We start from the raw sequence: 18,180 nt of genomic DNA on the forward strand, positions 1-18,180 counted from the left end.
TTACATGTCTTATAAACGTCTACTTGATGTCGGTGGAAGATGGTGGGATGGATTAGTAGAGGTCAGAACTGTCTAATTGGTTAAATATTTGCCCTCGCTTAACCCAAGCAAAATTATAAGCCATCCACATGCGTGCATGTGGCTCACGCAGCGACTAATACGGATCTATCCATGTGCATGCTATCGTTATCTTCCTTTGATAAATGGTTTTTCTCCCAAGCTTCATTGACGAAACTCTTACAAGAACTAAGTTGAAAGAAAAACGAAGTGGAGATATGAAGGGTGTGAAACAAGGATTTCACATAATGTTAATCCCTTGGCAGCAACGAACGACACCAACTGGCGTAGCCTGTAGTCTTCGAGGAGCCCGTCCTCGCGACTGATTTCAGCCAAAACCTAAACAATTTTCCAAGCGGATATGTAAAGAGAAATATGATAATGCTCTAATCCATTGTACAAGGAAGATTGTGATGATCACGAACTCCTCCCTGGTTACATGGTTGTGGGTACAGCATAACAAAAGAAATAAGTACTAGATGATTTTCTTCCAAGCATAAGATGCAAGAGAACCCGCTGGAGATCTTGAGCCTGAGGCGAGCCCACGAAGAATCGCGATGACGGCGAAAGCAACGTAAGGGACATAGACCAGAAGCAATTTCTTGGTCGCTCTCCCTGATCCCAGAATGTCTCCAAGTATCGCAGCCTAAAATGACCACAAAGTGTAGAAATTAGAAGGACCCTAGAGCATTTAATTGTTATACTAGTGTATTCCGGAGAAGGAATGCAAAAAAAAAAAAAAGCCAAGGTGAGCAGGAGAAGGAAGATGAGGTACCATGGAGGTGAGGGTAGAGACGCCGGCCATCAGGGATGTGGTGGCGGCCCATGGGCGGCCGGCAAGGATGCCGTAGACGTTGGCAACGTTGAGCGGCCATTGGAAGACGAGCTCCAGCCAGTTAAGCCCGCGGAAGAAAGCCGGTGGCTCGGCGGTGAGGTAGTCGTCGAACTTCACCGCGTACCACAGCTTGAAGGCCACAAGCGGCGCCGGGAAGAGGCGGCGCGGGAGGATGCCCTGTGCGACGACTAGCGGTGCAGTGATGGCCACGGTGAGAGAGTAGATCACCACCACCGCGTCAGCCGCCCACGAGAGGGCACCCATTGCGTTCAACTCTTGAGTTGCTTCTCCTTGGATTGACTATTTGTTCTCTATTTATGCAAGTCCAGTTCAGAACGGGAATGGCCCAAGGAAAATGAAAGGAAACCAGCTATTTTTTTTTCTTTCGTAATCACTGTACTCATCTATGTCATCGCAAGGTATTGGATTATAAACTACTTTAGATGCTGAAGGTATTGCATTATGTTGTGAAGGGCGTCAGTTAAAGATCATTTTCAAAGACAGCTATGTTGCCATCTTCTGTACTCATCATCTATGATTAGTTGTCATCACGAGAGGTACCACAAAAAGTCAACAATATGCCTGCTGTCTTTGCGTATTGAGGTAGTATAGTATGCCATGTTTTGATTCTGGAGCATGGGCTTTCTCTTTTGCACGATCTTATCTTGTCCTCTTCCATATCAACAAACAGTTAGCACCACCTTTGGCACTGCTTATCGAAGAAATTGATGTGCAGTCGAGTGGCAGAAGGAGCGAAGCTCGAAGAAACCTTGCGGTCAAGAAAAGCAAGCAGGAAAGCACCACGTCAAGAACAAAAGGAGACAGGGAGGAGATGAAGCCAAGCGAAGGACACGACACAAGAAAACCACATGTAAGGCCAACTCCAACGCGCGACCCCATCCTATCCGTCCGCATCCGTTTGGGGGTAAACGAACAAAGCAGGCCTTCCAACGCGTGATGGACGAATAAGCCACGGCAACAAAGCCGGGCACGTCGAGTGCGGGTATGGGCGCGCGCTGGACTTGTCGGGCGCGTCGGGTCCAAGGACTAGGGCGTGCGTGTGTGCGTGCGTTGGGTGCACGGGCGTGTCCGTGCACCAGAGTGTGTGTGTGTGCATCTGTTGGCGAACCGTAGGTGGGCTGGTCAGGCGCGAGCCGTTGGAGCTGGCCGTGTGACGCGGGCGTCGGGCGTAGCGTGGGCGCTATCAGTGCGCGGAGAGCGCGGGTATGATCAGGGGCGAGTGGAGGCGTGGGTGCGTGCCCGGTGCGCTGGCTCGGGGTATAAAGCCATCTGATGGTGTTGTAACAGATCGACACGGTCGAGTTCGTGCTCGAGGGAGTAAAGGGGGCGTCGTGCGCCGGAAAACCCACTGTGTCCACCGTTTCTCTGAACTTCCCTGAACTTTTTTTTCTTCTACGTTTGAGCGAGAGAAAGAGAGAGAGCTCCGGCGAGAGGCGAGGCGAGGCTTCGGCGCCAACAACGCGCGGCTGCAAACGGACCGTTGTACGTTTTTTGTCCGCTTTCGACCCATTCCCGGCCCAAGTTTGAGCTGAGTTTGCGGCCGAACGGACAGCGCACGGCCGGGTGGGATGCGCGCCCTTGTCCTCCCCTGGCCTGTCCGTCGGTGACACAGGCGGCCACTTTCCCTCCCTTTCCTCCAAAACGCTCCCGCGCCCCGCCCTCCATTCTCCCGTGCCCCAGCCTTCCCCCTCCCTCCATCCACCATGGCTGACGAGGCGAATCCCGGCGACCCACCACCTGCCGCCCGGCCCGTGGAGAAGAAAAAGAAGCCTGTGAAGAAGCCTCGGTCAGAGCTCACGCCGGCAGAGGCCACCAAGCTCGACAGAGAATAGGCCAAGAGGAAGGACCGACGAACTGTCCAAAAGGAGAAGAAGGCCGCCGTGCAGTACGCTTCCGAGTGTGCCTTGTGGCATGCGATGCAGCACCAGGCCGACCTCCTCATGATGGGTATGGCCCGCCCCACGCCGGCCAATCTCTCGGCTACTGCCATGGCCGCGGCCAGCACAGGCTCCTCAGCCCATCGACCGCCACAACACTGTTCACACGACACACCAGATTTTCATGCTCCGCCGCAGGCCATGGGCAGACACGATTCTCTACGTCGCCGGACTGCGTGGTGGTCGATCCGACCACGCCCGCGAGCGTCATCGACCTGAAGATCACGTCGGGGTATAGTGGCGCTGGCCATTGTGAAGATGGTGTGCAAAGAAAGCAGCCCCGGTCGTTCGCGTCGGCTCACATGGCCTGCGCCTGCAAGTTGTTCGACGAAATGCCACCGCCGACGCAGACGTCGATGGTCGACGACCCTTACTACACCTTGTTCATGCAGAACGTAATCTTCGAGGGCCATGGTGAGGCATTCCACGGCGACGGCCAAGAGCAACCTTTTGATGCCGACGCGATCCAAAGCCAGGACGATCGTGGTACCTATGATGACTCTCACTTCGGCGACCATGAAGATGATGATGAGGACGACCATGGCAACTCGTCGCATGAAGATGATGACTTACATTGTGAAGATGAAGAAGCAGAGGTCGACATTTCCATGGAGCCATTGTGTTTCATCGACAAGCTCACCCAAAAGGCCGAAGCACAAAAGAGGAGGAAGAGCATTCACACGGGATCATATAGCCAAGCTGAGGACACTTTGATTTGCAAGAGTTGGAAGGAAATCGGCCAAGATCCAATCAAAGGTGCCGAGCAAAAAGGAGCCATATCTTTTGGACAAGAGTTCACAAGAAATTTCATTAGCGAAGAAAGTTTGCCCCTGCCAATTCACAAGCCCCCGCGGCATCAATTCAATCCAAAAGAGGTGGGGATTCATCCAACAAGAATGCAACGAATATTGTGCTATGCTAGAGCGTCAAAGCCCGTCCCGTGAGCGTCCTAGGCCTTGGTGACTTGGTATGAACCTCTCTCTTTTCCATCATGCGTCCATTCATGTTGGCATGCCATTTAAGTTTCATGCATTCTATGTCCTTTCATGTTGGCCGCATGTTTGATTCTGTAGGCATTCCAATCTTTGGAAGCCTTCAAGGCCCGGCACAAAGACAAGCCATTCACTCTCACGCATTGTTGGGTGCTAATAAAATATTGCCCCAGGTTCAAGGACTAATATAATGCTCATAGGAAGAAGAGAGGACAGAAGGCGTCGACCGTGGCTGACATGGGACAAGTGCTCAAGAGGCCGAGAGTCAAGACAAGCTCGAAGTCTGACGAGAAGCATGATGCGTCTTCTATAGCCTTGCAAGGAACTTTGGAGGATATGATGAGCCAAAAGGAAATGCGGGAGGAGAGGAAGAGCAAAGGAAAGGAGGAGCAAATGAAGATATATCTAGATCTTCAAACGAAAAGGCTTGACATGGAGATGGCCGTGAAGAAGAGGAAGCTTGACATCGAGGAGGCCATTCAAATCAAGAAGCTAGAGATCGAGGCCATCAATGCCGACACAAAAGCCAAGGAGGTGGCACTAGCATTGATGATCGTCGACAAGAACAACATGTCACCGGAGAGGAAGGCTTGGTTCACGAACCGGCAGAAGGAGATGTTCGCCCGCGATGACCTGATCTTGGTGAGACCTCAGCTGCGATGGCGGTCCTTTTAGATGTACGGCTCCTGTGCCGGCCGCTGGCTTTGTTGCTAGTGACAAAACTCGTCCCTTTTGAAGGTTGGCTCGTGTGCCGGCCGTTGGCTTTGTTGCCGGCATGAAACATGTCCCTTTTGAAGGCTGGCTACTGTGCCGGCCGCTGGCTTTGTTGCCGGCATCAGACTGTAGGCCGCCGGCTGTGTTGCCGGCGGCGTGAACTAGTGCGAACCGTGGCCGCGGCTTAAATCCTTGGTTTCTCACTTTTGCATGCACGGGGACATGATGCGGCCAAAGATCCGGCCGCGCGTTGGGCGCCCGGCCGACGCAAACCCAAATCCGGGCGGACACGGCCCCATCCCCACCCCAAAGGACGAAATCCGGACAAAACAGACGTCAGTTTGGGGTCGCATGTTGGAGTTGGCCTAAAGTACACCACTTGGGGTCAGCTGTAGCATGGCAGTGGTTGCTAAAGGGGCACTAGAAGAACTAGCCCCACCCGGGCCTGCTAGCACAGAACGAACGCACATAGGATGGCAATGAGTATGGTACGGTGCGGGTACAATAATCCCATACCCATTTCAATGTTTCTTATGGATATAAAATTCTACCCTTACCCTTCCCATCGGGGACAAATCCATTCCCGTGATCATACCCAATGGGTATCAATGCCCAATTTGTACCAATCGGGCATATCAACAAATCATTGAAGGGTGGTGGCGTAGTTGCTAGGTTCATTGGCTCCACTAAGAGGTTTATAGGGTTGGAAAATGGTGATTGTTAGGAGGATGAGGCGGGGTATTGTTAGGGAGTTCGAGTAAAGGATGGAGGTGGACTATGATATGGATGTCTTCTTCTAATAAAAACTAACAATAACTAAAAACTATGCAATGATCATAATAAAAAAGAGTATAAACTGGATACCATGCATGATGGGCATGCCTTAAAAATGGGACTAATATAGAGTCATCAGTGTCAAGATCCCGCTATTAAATATTGACCGGAAGGTGTTCCGGGTCATGTCCACTTATTATTGAATATGCAGTGTCACATGCTTAATGACTAATAATTTATATGACAACAAGGAGACCATAGGGTATGAGAGAATGGGTTCTAAAAGTGTTTCAGATGGACCCGAAAGTGTTTCGGGAGTCCCGAAAGCGTATAATAAGTGTGTAGAAAAGTTCAGCCTATTTATGGAAGGTCCAGAAGGTTATAGGGTGAAAAACCCCTTGGCCGAGCCCAAGGGGATTGCTCCCACATGGGCCAAAAGGGGCCCCATAGGTGTGCCGCCTGTATAGAGAAGGGGCAAAACCAATTGGGGGAGGAGGAGTCCTCCACATGTTTCAGCCGAACCAATGAAGGGACTCATCTCCCTCGCTAACTCGGCCTCCCCTTTGGCCCTTGTTCCACCTATAAATATGTGGGGAGGGCTCCGCTTAGGGACAAACCAATACTTTGGAGGAGCCCTCCAGCATACCTACTCGCTCTAATCTCTTCTCCGGTCTAACTAGAATTAGACTTCTAATTATTCCAAAGGGTCGATAGGCTAATTTCTCTCTAATTTTCTACGAGCTCTTCTTCCTGGACCAAAGTGTTGTTGGATTACTACTTCGGAACGCGTGGATACCTCGGAGGGTCGTCTACTTCGACTCTAGATCGGCGGGTCTACTTCGACTCTAGATTGGCGGATGTTCCGAGAGAAATTCTCGTGGTTGGAAGGTATAAGCTAGCTATGGAATTGTCGCACTTCACCAACTTCTACACTGCTTCCGCTACTTTGGTAGTTGGTGAGGTTGATCGTTAGCACTAGTAGGAAAAGGGGATTTTACCCCGGTTCATAAGGGCCTTTAGTCCCGGTTCTGGAACCGGGACTAAAGGGTCGCTACTAATGCCCTAGCCCTTTAGTCCCGGTTCTTACACGAACTGGGACTAAAGGCCGTCCACATGGCCGGTGCGGGGAGCCCAGGCAGGAGGGCCTTTGGTCCCGGTTGGTGCCACCAACCGGGACCAATAGGCAGGGCCTCTTGTCCCGGTTGGTGTCACCAACCGGGACCAATAGGCATCCACGCGTCAGCAACTGGCAGGAGCTGAGGTTTTTGTTTTTTTTGAAAGGGGGTGGTTTAGGGGTTTTGGGGGGTTAATTTAGGTGTTTCATATATTGTGTTAGCTAGCTAATTAATAGAGAGAAGTGTCCTCTCTTATCTCCGTGCTTGGTCGACGCTACGTACTATATACGTATGGAGAGGAGTAGACACGCTAGCTAGTAATCAAATGAAGGAAACAAAAGATCGTCATGAACATATGCATATAGAGAGAAGTGATATCGACCACCTCTCCTTCTCCGAGATATTGGTCGAACAACAAGTTCTCGTATATCTATCCGACACTACCGGCTACATATATACAATAATTATCTCTTACAATACAATCTCCTAATTAAATTGTAGGAACACAAGGTCCACATAGTATTCTCCGTTTTCAGCGATCACGTGGTCAAGGAAGAATGCCACCAATTCCTCTTGAATTCCTCGCATACGATCTGGTGCTAGGAGTTCATCCCGCTTCCGAAACATCTAATTTGAAGAAGGGGGTCAATACATATATATATGAATAAGTGAAACTCAACACAAATGATGGTAATAAAATAAAATTGTGAATATTATTGCTTACGCACTTCATATTGTTCTTCAGTGTAGCCCCGCTCACAGGTCGTGTAGCGGATGGACTCGCAAACGTAGTATCCACAGTAATTATTCCCGGGTTCCTGCCACAACCACTTTACAAGAAATAGAGGTCAATCAAACTGATATGCAAGCATGCTAAATGGTATTGATGAAACTAGCACTTGAATCACTAGGAGATGCGCGGAACATGCTACTATAGTACTTACTTTCGGGTGATTAAATTGCAGCTTCTTCGGCAGTCCCGGAGCTTTTGAGGTGAATTTTCTGCAAACCCTGCCAGACAAAGAAAACAATTACTTGATATCAGGAAATGAACAAAGTTGCTGATATGGTGGATAATGATCGATTTAACTTACTTCTCGAGCATTTGAGTCATGTTCGCATAGTCCTAGGGATCTTTTCATCTCGAGTCTAAGACGGTTACTACTCCCTGCTCAAGCTTAATCTCTAGGAGAATATAGTGGAAGCTGCGCATGCATGCATAAGTCATCAATTACATTACCATAACCTGGACTAATAAGGAAAACCGAATATGCACAAGACAGTAACACTCACTTGAAGTTGTAAGGAAAGAGTATTATATCTTTGTTTTGATTTAATACCAACGATTGTAGCAAGTTGGCCTCGGCTTCTTTGGGATGTTTTTCAACCGTATATGCATCTATGAGATTTGTGTTAATGAACCCAATATCACCGATTTGTCTTTTCTTCAATTCGGCGATCTTCAATCTGCATAATATAGTGAGGATAAGTACAAATACATGCAATGAAAGAGCTGACCTATATAGAGAGACTTAATGACAGAAGTAGTACTACTTACAGACAGTAGCAAGTGATCGTTGTTTTATCGAGGGCCTTTTGATTGTAAAACTGGAAGAAATCCTCAAATGGAACATTCAGCAGATCAATTCCAACGAGGTCATGCTCCGGTTTAACTCTCAGCGTCAAAGTATCCATCCCATCAGACTCTCTGCAGGTTTTCATGTACCAATCATGTAGTCTTCGCATCATCGTGCTTAGAGATCTTTCATCTTTGACGAGAGGCTTCCCGTAATGGTATTTGTGTTCGTCCACCTCCATGATGTCATAATGTACATCGTCGGGCAGGTAATCTCCAAGATTGCTATAACCGGGCACCATACTCAGATCATTAGCGACGATGTCTTTTGACACCTTGAGCGGGGGGCACGATTGGTTCGCTTGTTCGCCGAGCTGGGCAATTTTTTTCCCAGCTCGTCGTTCTTTTAACCTTTTATCACTGACAGTACTTCCCGACCGCTCCGCTTCGGCATATGTCTTTGCAAGAATGCGCTCATAGTTGCCTCTCGGCGGAGACTTTGGTGGTTTTGTCAGGGCAGCCAGAGTGCGCTTTGCTTTCACCGGATCTACCTTCTCCTCCGGAGGTGGATGTTTCTTTGCTTTCACCCCTTCAAAGAAGTTTGTCACTTCGGCTCGCACGATCTTCCTGGTTTCCTCCTCGGTCCTCTCGTATGGTAACTTCTCTGGAGTCTTCAGAGAAGGACCGAATCTGTATTGCCTCCCGCCTCTGGCAGCTGTACTGCTAGACGCCAGCAGAGCAGATGGAGCGGCTGCGGCTGTCTTCTTTCCTTGCTTATGAGGCGGAGGAGAAGGACTACGACGCGCCGGAGCAGCCGTAGCGGCGGCGGGTCTCTTCCGCCCTTGCTGACGAGGCGGAGAAGGAGGAGGCTGGCTGCTCTGGCGCGCCGGCGCTGGCGGAAAAGGAGGCGGAGTGCCGCCACGCGCCGGCGAAGGAGGCTGAGTGCCCTGATCACTCGCCGGAGGAGGAGGCGGAGGAGGAGGCGGAGTGCCCTTACTCGCCGGAGCCGTCCAGTTCGGAAGCTTGATGAGCTCCTTCCGCCATAGGCATGGAGTCTTCAGAGCAGAACCCAGCCGAGTCTCCCCTTCACCGATAGGGTGGTCAAGCTGGAGCTCCTCAAATCCCTCCGTTATTTCATCCACCATGACCCTAGCATATCCTTCTGGAATCGGCCGGCAGTGGTAGGTTGCGCCGGGTTTAGGAGGTAAAACAGAGCCAACAGCCGCCTTGACTTCGAAGTTCTGCCATTCCGCCATAAGGTGGCAATGTTGAGACTCTGTGATAGCATCCGTGGGGTAGCTAGCACTAGTACAAAACAGGGCTTTCGTCACAGGGCAATATTCACATTAGTCCCGGTTCAGTCACGAACCGGGACTAATGTGAGCATTGGTCCCGGTTCGTGCGGCTAAGGCATTAGTCCCGGTTCACCTGGGCCCTTTAGTCCCGGTTGGTGCCACGAACCGGGACTAAAGGGTGCGATGCCCATTAGTACCGGTTGGTGGCACCAACCGGGACTAAAGGTTAGTCCTTTAGTACCGGTTGGTGCCACCAACCGGGACCAAAGGACATGTGCTGCCCGCGTCGCGGCCAAAGTTTAGTCCCACCTCGCTAGTTGAGAGAGCTCGAGAGTGGTTTATAAGCGCTGCTGCGCCCACCCTCTCGAGCTCCTCTCAATTGCTGGCTTTCGGGCCTAACCGTACACTGTGTGCCTGTGGGCCTACTGGGCCACCTGCGTGCCTGAATCCTGGCCCATGGTTGGGTTTCTAGTCGTATTCAGGCCGTGGTGGCCCAGTAGATCGCACTTTTTTTTCTTTGTTGCTTTATTTATTTTATTTTGTTTCTACTTACAACAAAATACTTACTGTTGCTATTTTTATTTATTTTATTAAATTTTATTTTTTAATTCTTTTTGCTTTTAGGTCACAAAAATTATAAACTTTCTGTTAGTGCCATTAGTTTTCAAATTTGAATTCTTTGAAATTTCTGTGATTCTTTTTCCTGCTATTTAATGTTATTGTGTTTTACGATTCTATTAAAAACAGATTTTTTTATTTTAGTTTCTAACAAAAAAATCTTTATGACTACTGGGCCCATCAAACTCTACCCCCCCTGTGGACCGCCTTTTCAGTTTTAGAAAAAACAAAAGAAAATGATGGAAATGTCAAAAAAATAAAATAAAATAAGTTTCCCATGTGATATGTGGTCTAGTTGTTGGGAAAATTAACAAATATGAATTTCGACTTTATTTGCAAAATCTCTCTGGAATTTCTTAAAATGGGCATAACTTTTGCATACGAACTCGGATGAAAAAGTTTTTTATATGAAAAATCATCTACCCGAAAAGTTACATCCGAATTTAACGGGCGAACCCCGTTAAACATTTTCAAAATCCTCAAAAACCTAACAGGAAAAAATTTACGGGGCTTTTAAGATCTGGAGAGGCAAAAAAATTCAAATTGTGGTCAAACTGTGGTCAAACAATGGTCAAACTAATTATTCTAGAATATTAGTGTTACTAAATAATTATTTCAGTTTTTTTGAATTTTGGTCAAATCTGGTCAAACAGTGGTCAAACAGTGGTCAAACAATGGTCAAACTAATTATTCCAGAAATATTAGTGTTACTAAATAATTATTGTTTTTTAAAACAATAGTTTCAAACTCAAACAGTGAAATGTGTAACTTCATGCTCAAGCTAAATTCCTGAGGGATAATAGGATTGACATCTTACTATTGTCAGGAAAACAACAAGTGCAGACTTGGAAACAAGGGAGAATAGAACCCGAAAGTTAAGCGTGCTCAGGCTGGAGTAGTGAGAGGATGGGTGACCGTCCGGGAAGTTAGATGATTTGGAATGATGAGGGGTGATTAGAGATTAGAGGATAAATTGAGCGGTGATGAGGGGTGGTGATTAGAGATTAGAGGTTAAAATAATTCAGAAATTTGAAAATAAAAAAAATTTAAAAACAAATTCAAAAAAAATTTTCAAAAAAAAATATCATAAAATTTCCTTTAGTCCCGGTTGGTAACACCAACCAACCGGGACTAAAGGTGGAGCTCCAGGCTGCGTCAACGTGGACGGCCTTTAGTCCCGGTTCGTGTAAGAACCGGGACTAAAGGGGGGAGGCATTAGTAACGACCCTTTAGTCCTGGTTCAAAAACCGGGACTAAAGGTCCTTACCAACCGGGACAAAAGCCCCCTTTTCTACTAGTGTAGCAGGAGCCGCATGCTCCAGCTGAAGCAGCTCGGTGGAAGCCACGCTGCTTCTCCGCTGAGATGGCGGTGTAGCTTCGGGGGCAGTTTCGGCATGTCGATTGCCGTCTCGTTCCTCTAGCGCTTGAACCGTTTCGTGCAGCTTCTGAATTTGGATCTGCTCCACTTTTTTCCTCCTCTCCTGGCTTTTGTAACCGCCCGCGTCCGGGAAACCAGCCTTCCACGGAACGGAGCCTGGCGTGCCTCGTGTCCGTCCAGGGTGCTCAGGATTCCCGAGGGCCATTGTGAGCTCGTCGTTCTCTCTGTCTGGAATGAACGTCCCTTCCTGCGCTCTATCGATATATTGCTGAATCTTCTTGACTGGTATTCTCAAAAGCTCGTTCGTCCAAACGCACCTCCCTGATACAGGGTCCAAGGTTCCGCCAGCCCCGAAGAACCAAGTCCGACAACGGTCTGTCCAGTTCATTGTCTGTGGTTCGATCGCTTTTTCAAGCAGATCATTCTCAGCCTTGGCCCACATAGGTCGGGCTTTGAGGTAGCCACCTGACCCCGTGGGATGGTGAAGCTTCTTCTTCGCAGCATTCTTCTTGTTTGTCGCTGACATCTTCTTACTCTTTTCCGATGTCTTGTGGGCCACAAATGCGTGCCAGTGATCTCTGATCTTCTCATACCGGCCGATGAATTCTGGTGTCTCTTCTTTGTCGACAAACGTTTTTAGCTCATTCTTCCACCTCCTGAATAGGTCTGCCATCTTCTTAAGAGCATGAGACTTGATTAATTGCTCTATAACTGGCTTCTCCGGATCCTCCTCTGGCGGTAGGGTGAAATTTGCCTTCAGCTCAGTCCGAAGATCATCTTTCTACATATCATTGACATAAGACACCTCAGGGTCTTCCTTCTTAGGCTTATACCATTGCTGGATGCTGATCGGGATCTTGTCCCTAACTAGAACCCCGCACTGAGCAGCAAATGCATCCTTTGTCCGGATGGGTTCAATCGGTTGGCCGTCGCGCGCGATTGCTGTGATCTCAAACCTTTCATCCGAGCGCAACTTTCTCTTCGGGCCTCGTCTCTTTACCGAAGTTGTGCTCGATCCGGAGGGCTAGAAAAAAGAAGAAAGACGAGTGTTAATTAATATGTGTACATATCAAAACAATGAATGCATCAATTAGCTAGTCAGCACAGGCTTAACTAATATATTTACCTGGCCGGACTCTGTTCGGTCACCGGAGCCGTCACCACGGGCTCCTTCTTGCACCAGCATTGGGTCACCGGAGCCATCATAATCATGTCTTTCCTCCTCCACTCTTCGATCACCGTAGCCTGCTTCTTCACCCTGTTCTTCCAGACCATCATTGTCGTTAAGATACGACAAGATATCACCTCCGGCTAAGATTATGTCCCCCAACACCTCTTCTGCTTGCTCGTCTCGTCCTTGCTCCATTGTTTCTGCAAATATTACAACATGGCAATTATTACACAAACATGACAGCAGGTGGATATTTTAGTGCAAACGTAGACCTAGCTTATTCCGGGTTTGGGGTGGCCTAGGCAACGCTTCAAGGGTAGGGGCGCGGCGGGAGGGGGTAAGAGACCGACATCGTTTTTTTCTAGGGTTTGGGTGTCCTCGAGAGTTTTGGTCGAGCGAGAGGGCCGGGGGGTGCTCCCGTGGTATAAGTTATCACGGTCGAGAGGGGGTATAAATATCGACCGTCCATCATGTCGAAGTTATCTGGGAGGGAGTTATATATATCGACAACGACGACATACATACATGGGAAAATAATGTTATCGGGGAGGGGGTATATCGACCCCCCCACGTGTTGAAGTTATCGGGAGGGGGTTATATCGACAACGACGACATACGTACATGGGAAAATAATATTATCGGTGGGGAGGGGGTATATCGACCCCCCTCGTGTTGAAGTTATCGGGAGAGGGGTATATCGACGACGACAGACCCGATAAAACATAAGAAAACGAAGAAGAAATAAAAAGAGGAGAAGAAGAAAAGGAATAGAGGAGAAGATCGAAGAAAAAAAAGAAGAAAAAATAAGAGGAGAAGAAGAAAGGAATAGAGGAGAGAAGAAGAAAAAATAGAATTTTTTTCTATTTTTTCTTCTTCTCTTCTATTCCTTTCTTCTTCTCCTCTTTTTTTTTTCCTTTTTTTCCTCTTCTTATTTATTTCTCCTCTTCTTCTCCTTTCTTCCTCTTCTTATTTTCCTTTTTCCTCTCCTTCTTTTTCTTCTTCTTCTTCCTTTCCTAGCTAGATATATAAAACTTTTCTAAAAATGTAACTTTTGCATATATAAAACTTTTCCATGGATCATCATTTCTCATATATATCCATCTATAGCCACATACATATATAAATGGAAAAAAATGCTATGAACAAAAATACATATATACTTGGTAAATATTCTATGAACATCGTTTCTCATATATATCAATGCGTACATCCATGGATCATCATTGCTCATATATCCATAGTCATATATAAAAACTTTCTGTATATGAACAAAAAAACATTTTTTGACATATTTAGCACATTCTAAATTTTCCTAACTCTTTTACAACCACAAAAATTACTCCAACTTCATGACAGTACCCACACTCCATTTCACCAAAAACCTTCTGATCCATAGTTCAAAATTTTCAAATTCCATTCAAATGAAATTTGAACCAGATTCAAATTCCTTGCTGAAAACCTATTCTAAACCAATCCAAAAATTCTGAAATTTTGCCATCACCTTTGTCTTGCATCAGTACCTCACCACAAAAAATATAATAAATTCTAAAAATGCCCAAAGCCATCTACCATTTGATCAAACACCCTCTATATGCACTGTTCATATCTGTAAAAAAATTCAGAAATTTCAGAAAATTGGACGGCGTCTTGCTGCTGCTCCACTCCTTCTCCTCTCCTTCTCCTCTCCTTCTGCTCTTCAATGCATCAGGGCCGGCGGCGACCATGGAGCAGGGGCGGTAGAGAGCAAGGGGCACTCGGGCTTAAGAGCGGCACTCGATCGGGACCATGGGAAAGGGGGGCTCACTTCGAGGGGGGCGGCGATGGCAGGAGTCTGGCGACGAGGACGGCGGGCTCGGGGCGGCACGCGGTGACAGGGACGGCGGTCTAGGGACGACAGGCGGCGACAGGGACGTGGAGGGGTGGGCTCGGGGAGGCACGCGGCGACGGGGACGACGAGGACGGCAGGCTGAGGGATGCCGGTGACGAGGACGGCGCGGGCTCGGGGAGGCGACGGCGTTGGCGGCGGCGTAGACGGCGACGAGGAGCGCGCGAGCGATTTGGGCCGCCTGGCGGCGGGGGCAACTGGCAAGGGAGGCGACGGAGATGTGAAATTTTCACAAGTCCTGGTTATATAGCAGGGGCATTGGTCCCGGTTCGTGGCACCAACCGAGACCAATGTCACCCTTTAGTCCCGGTTGGCGCCACCAACCGGGACCAAAGGTCCCTTTTCAGCAGCGCAAAGGGCGGGAAGCGGCGGCCTTTGGTCCCGGTTGGTGGCACCAACCGGGACTAAAGGGGGCATTGGTCCCGGTTGGTGCCACGAACCGGTACCAATGCACCCCTTTAGTCCCGATTGGTGGCACCAACCGGGACCAAAGGCCTCTCGCTGCCCGCGTCGATGCCAAAACTTTAGTCCCACCTCGCTAGTTGAGAGGGGCTCGGAGTGGTTTATAAGCCCCGCTGCGGCTGCTGTCTCGAACTCTTCTCTATAGCAGGCTTCTAGGCCTAATTTTGGCGCGCTGCCCGTTTAGCCTCCTAGCCCTTCTGGGCCTGTATTTGCAAACCTGAGGGTTGGAAGGCTAAGCAGGCAGCGCCCCAACAATTTTTTTGCTGTATTTAGTTTTTTTGTTTTCTTTTTTGCTTTATTTATTTTGTTTTGTTTCTACTTACAACAAAAAACTTATTTATTTTATTTTATTTTGTTTCTAATTAATTATTTATTTTACTTTATGATAATTCTTTTTGCTATTAAAGTTTCTATCAAAAAAAGTTCTTTATGAATTTTTTTTGCTGTATTTAGTTTTTTTGTTTTCTTTTTTGCTTTATTTATTTTGTTTTGTTTCTACTTACAACAAAAAACTTATTTATTTTATTTTATTTTGTTTCTAATTACTTATTTATTTTACTTTATGATAATTCTTTTTGCTATTAAAGTTTCTATCAAAAAAAAGTTCTTTATGAAAATTCTTTTGGCTTTTAATGATTTTGAACAGAAAATACTTCGATAATTTTAGTTGCATCAATTTTATATGATTTTAGTTTCAATAATAATAGAGGTTTCTTACAATGTTTTGAACAGAAAATACTTTGTTAATTTTAGTTTCATAAATTTTATTAAAGTTTATTTTATTTTGTCGGAACACAAGAAGTCCGGAGTTGTAATAAGTTATTAAAAATAAAAAGAGGCGCAATGCTCGTTGATTTGCTGCAAGGCTTTCGGAATAGTGTAGACTGCACTACACATAGCTCCATGCAGTCTACCTTATTCCTCAAGGCTTGAAGCTAAGCAACGTGAGCATTGCGCCTCTTCTTCATCGTCTCTGCACTCAGGGCTTATAAACCGCTCCTAGTGCCTCTCAGCTAGCGAGGTGGGACTAAAAAACTGCTTAGTAAGAAACTCTAGTACCGGTTCGTTCCACGAACCGGTACTAAAGGTGCTCATGGGGCCACAGCCTCATTAGTACGGGTTCGTGGCACCAACAGGGACCAAAGGGTGGAATTGGTCCCGGTTCGTGCCACCAACCGGGACCAATGGCCTTGCACAGCGGCGTGGTGGTGAGTATAGTCCCACCTCGCTAGCTGAGAGAGAGCCGCACCTGTTTATAAGGTGCGGTGCGCCTGAGCTGTCGAGCTCCTCTCTAAAGCAGGCTTACGGGCCTAACCTCTCCGTACATGCCTGTGGGCCTACTGGGCCTTCTGCGGGCCTGAATCCTCGCCCATGGATGGGTTTCTAATCGTATTCAGGCCGTGGTGGCCCAGTAGGTGGCATAATTTTTAATTTTTGGCCTGTTATTTTTCATGCATTTACTAATTATTTTGAGCTATAAGACCCTAAAATTGAAAAGCATTTCAAATGAACTCTGAGAAGGTTGAAAGTTGGCATGGTATCATCATTTCATCCACATAGCATGTGCAAGAAAGTTGAGTGGGTTACGGCAAAAACTAGATGCAATTCTTGTACAAAACGGACAATGGTATCATACTCGTCTATTACAAAGTTGGCATGGTATCATCATAATAGTTGCGGGAGAAAGTCTTCACTTTTTCTTCGCTTGTGTCATTTGCTTATTGCGCCGTAACCATGGATAATCTTCATCGTTTATCAGGATGCTTGGGTCAGCCTTGACTTTGAAGGGAGGAATTTCATAAAACTTTTCATAATCTTCAGACATGTCTGTCTTGCCCTCCACTCCCACAATGTCCCTTTTTCCTGAATGAACTATGTGGCGCTTTGGCTCATCGTATGATGTATTCGCTTCCTTATCTTTTCTTTTCCTCGGTCTGGTAGACATGTCCTTCACATAGATAACCTGTGCCACATCATTGGCTAGGACGAACGGTTCGTCAGTGTACCCAAGATTGTTCAGATCCACTGTTGTCATTCCGTACTGTGGGTCTACCTGTACCCCGCCTCCTGACAGATTGACCCATTTGCACTTAAACAAAGGGACCTTAAAATCATGTCCGTAGTCAAGTTCCCATATGTCCATTATGTAACCATAATATGTGTCCTTTCCCCTCTCGGTTGCTGCATCAAAGCGGACACCGCTGTTTTTGTTGGTGCTCTTTTGATCTTGGGCGATCGTGTAAAATGTATTCCCATTTATCTCGTATCCTTTGTAAGTTAATACAGTCGAAGATGGTCCCCTGGACAACGAGTACAACTCATCACAAAGAGTGGTGTCACCTCTGAGACGTGTTTCCAACCAACTACTGAAAGTCCTGATGTGTTCACATGTAATCCAGTCGTCACACTGCTCCGGGTGTTTGGAGCGCAGATTGTTCTTGTCTTCATCGACATACGGGGTCACCAAGGTAGAGTTCTGTAGAACTGTGTAGTGTGCTTGAGACCAAGAATGCCCGTCCCTGCATATTATTGAGTCCCCTCCTCCAAGCGTGCCTTTTCCAGTTAGTCTCCCCTCATACCGCGATTTAGGGAGACCTATCTTCTTAAGGCCAGGAATGAAGTCAACACAAAACCCAATGACATCCTCTGTTTGATGGCCCATGGAGATGCTTCCTTCTGGCCTAGCGCGGTTACGGACATATTTCTTTAGGACTCCCATGAACCTCTCAAAGGGGAACATATTGTGTAGAAATACGGGCCCCAGAATGACAATCTCATCGACTAGATGAACTAGGACGTGCGTCATGATATTGAAGAAGGATGGTGGGAACACCAGCTCGAAACTGACAAGACATTGCGCCACATCACTCCTTAGCCTTGGTATGATTTCTGGATCGATCACCTTCTGAGAGATTGCATTGAGGAATGCACATAGCTTCACAATGGCTAATCGGACGTTTTCCGTTAGAAGCCCCCTCAATGCAACCGGAAGCAGTTGCGTCATAATCATGTGGCAGTCATGAGACTTTAGGTTCTGGAACTTTTTCTCTGGCATATTTATTATTCCCTTTATATTCGACGAGAAGCCAGTCGGGACCTTCATACTGAGCAGGCATTCAAAGAAGATTTCTTTCTCTTCTTTCGTAAGAGCGTAGCTGGCAGGACCTTCATACCGCTTCGGAGGCATGCCGTCTTTTTCGTGCAAACGTTGCAGGTCCTCCCATGCCTCAGGTGTATCTTTTGTCTTCCCATACACGCCCAAGAAGCCTAGCAGGTTCACGCAAAGGTCCTTCGTCACGTGCATCACGTCGATTGAAGAGCGGACCTCTAGCTTTTTCCAGTAGGGTAGG

At 47.4% G+C, this 18,180-nt stretch overlaps 1 protein-coding gene across 1 annotated transcript; it reads right to left on the minus strand.

Annotated features, from left to right (window-relative positions):
- Positions 1–251: 251 nt before the first annotated feature.
- Positions 252–1,329, minus strand: LOC123143185 (sigma intracellular receptor 2). The gene is made up of 2 exons (XM_044562029.1): positions 833–1,329; positions 252–703 (listed from the first exon to the last, which is right to left on the minus strand). The coding sequence occupies exons 1-2, from the start codon at positions 1,154–1,156 to the stop codon at positions 533–535; spliced, it is 495 nt and encodes a 164-aa protein (XP_044417964.1). The 5' UTR covers positions 1,157–1,329; the 3' UTR covers positions 252–532.
- Between the last annotated feature and the right edge of the window lie 16,851 nt (positions 1,330–18,180).

Source organism: Triticum aestivum, chromosome 6D (genome assembly GCF_018294505.1).
Source record: "Triticum aestivum cultivar Chinese Spring chromosome 6D, IWGSC CS RefSeq v2.1, whole genome shotgun sequence".
In the NCBI taxonomy this organism is placed as follows: Eukaryota; Viridiplantae; Streptophyta; class Magnoliopsida; order Poales; family Poaceae; genus Triticum; species Triticum aestivum.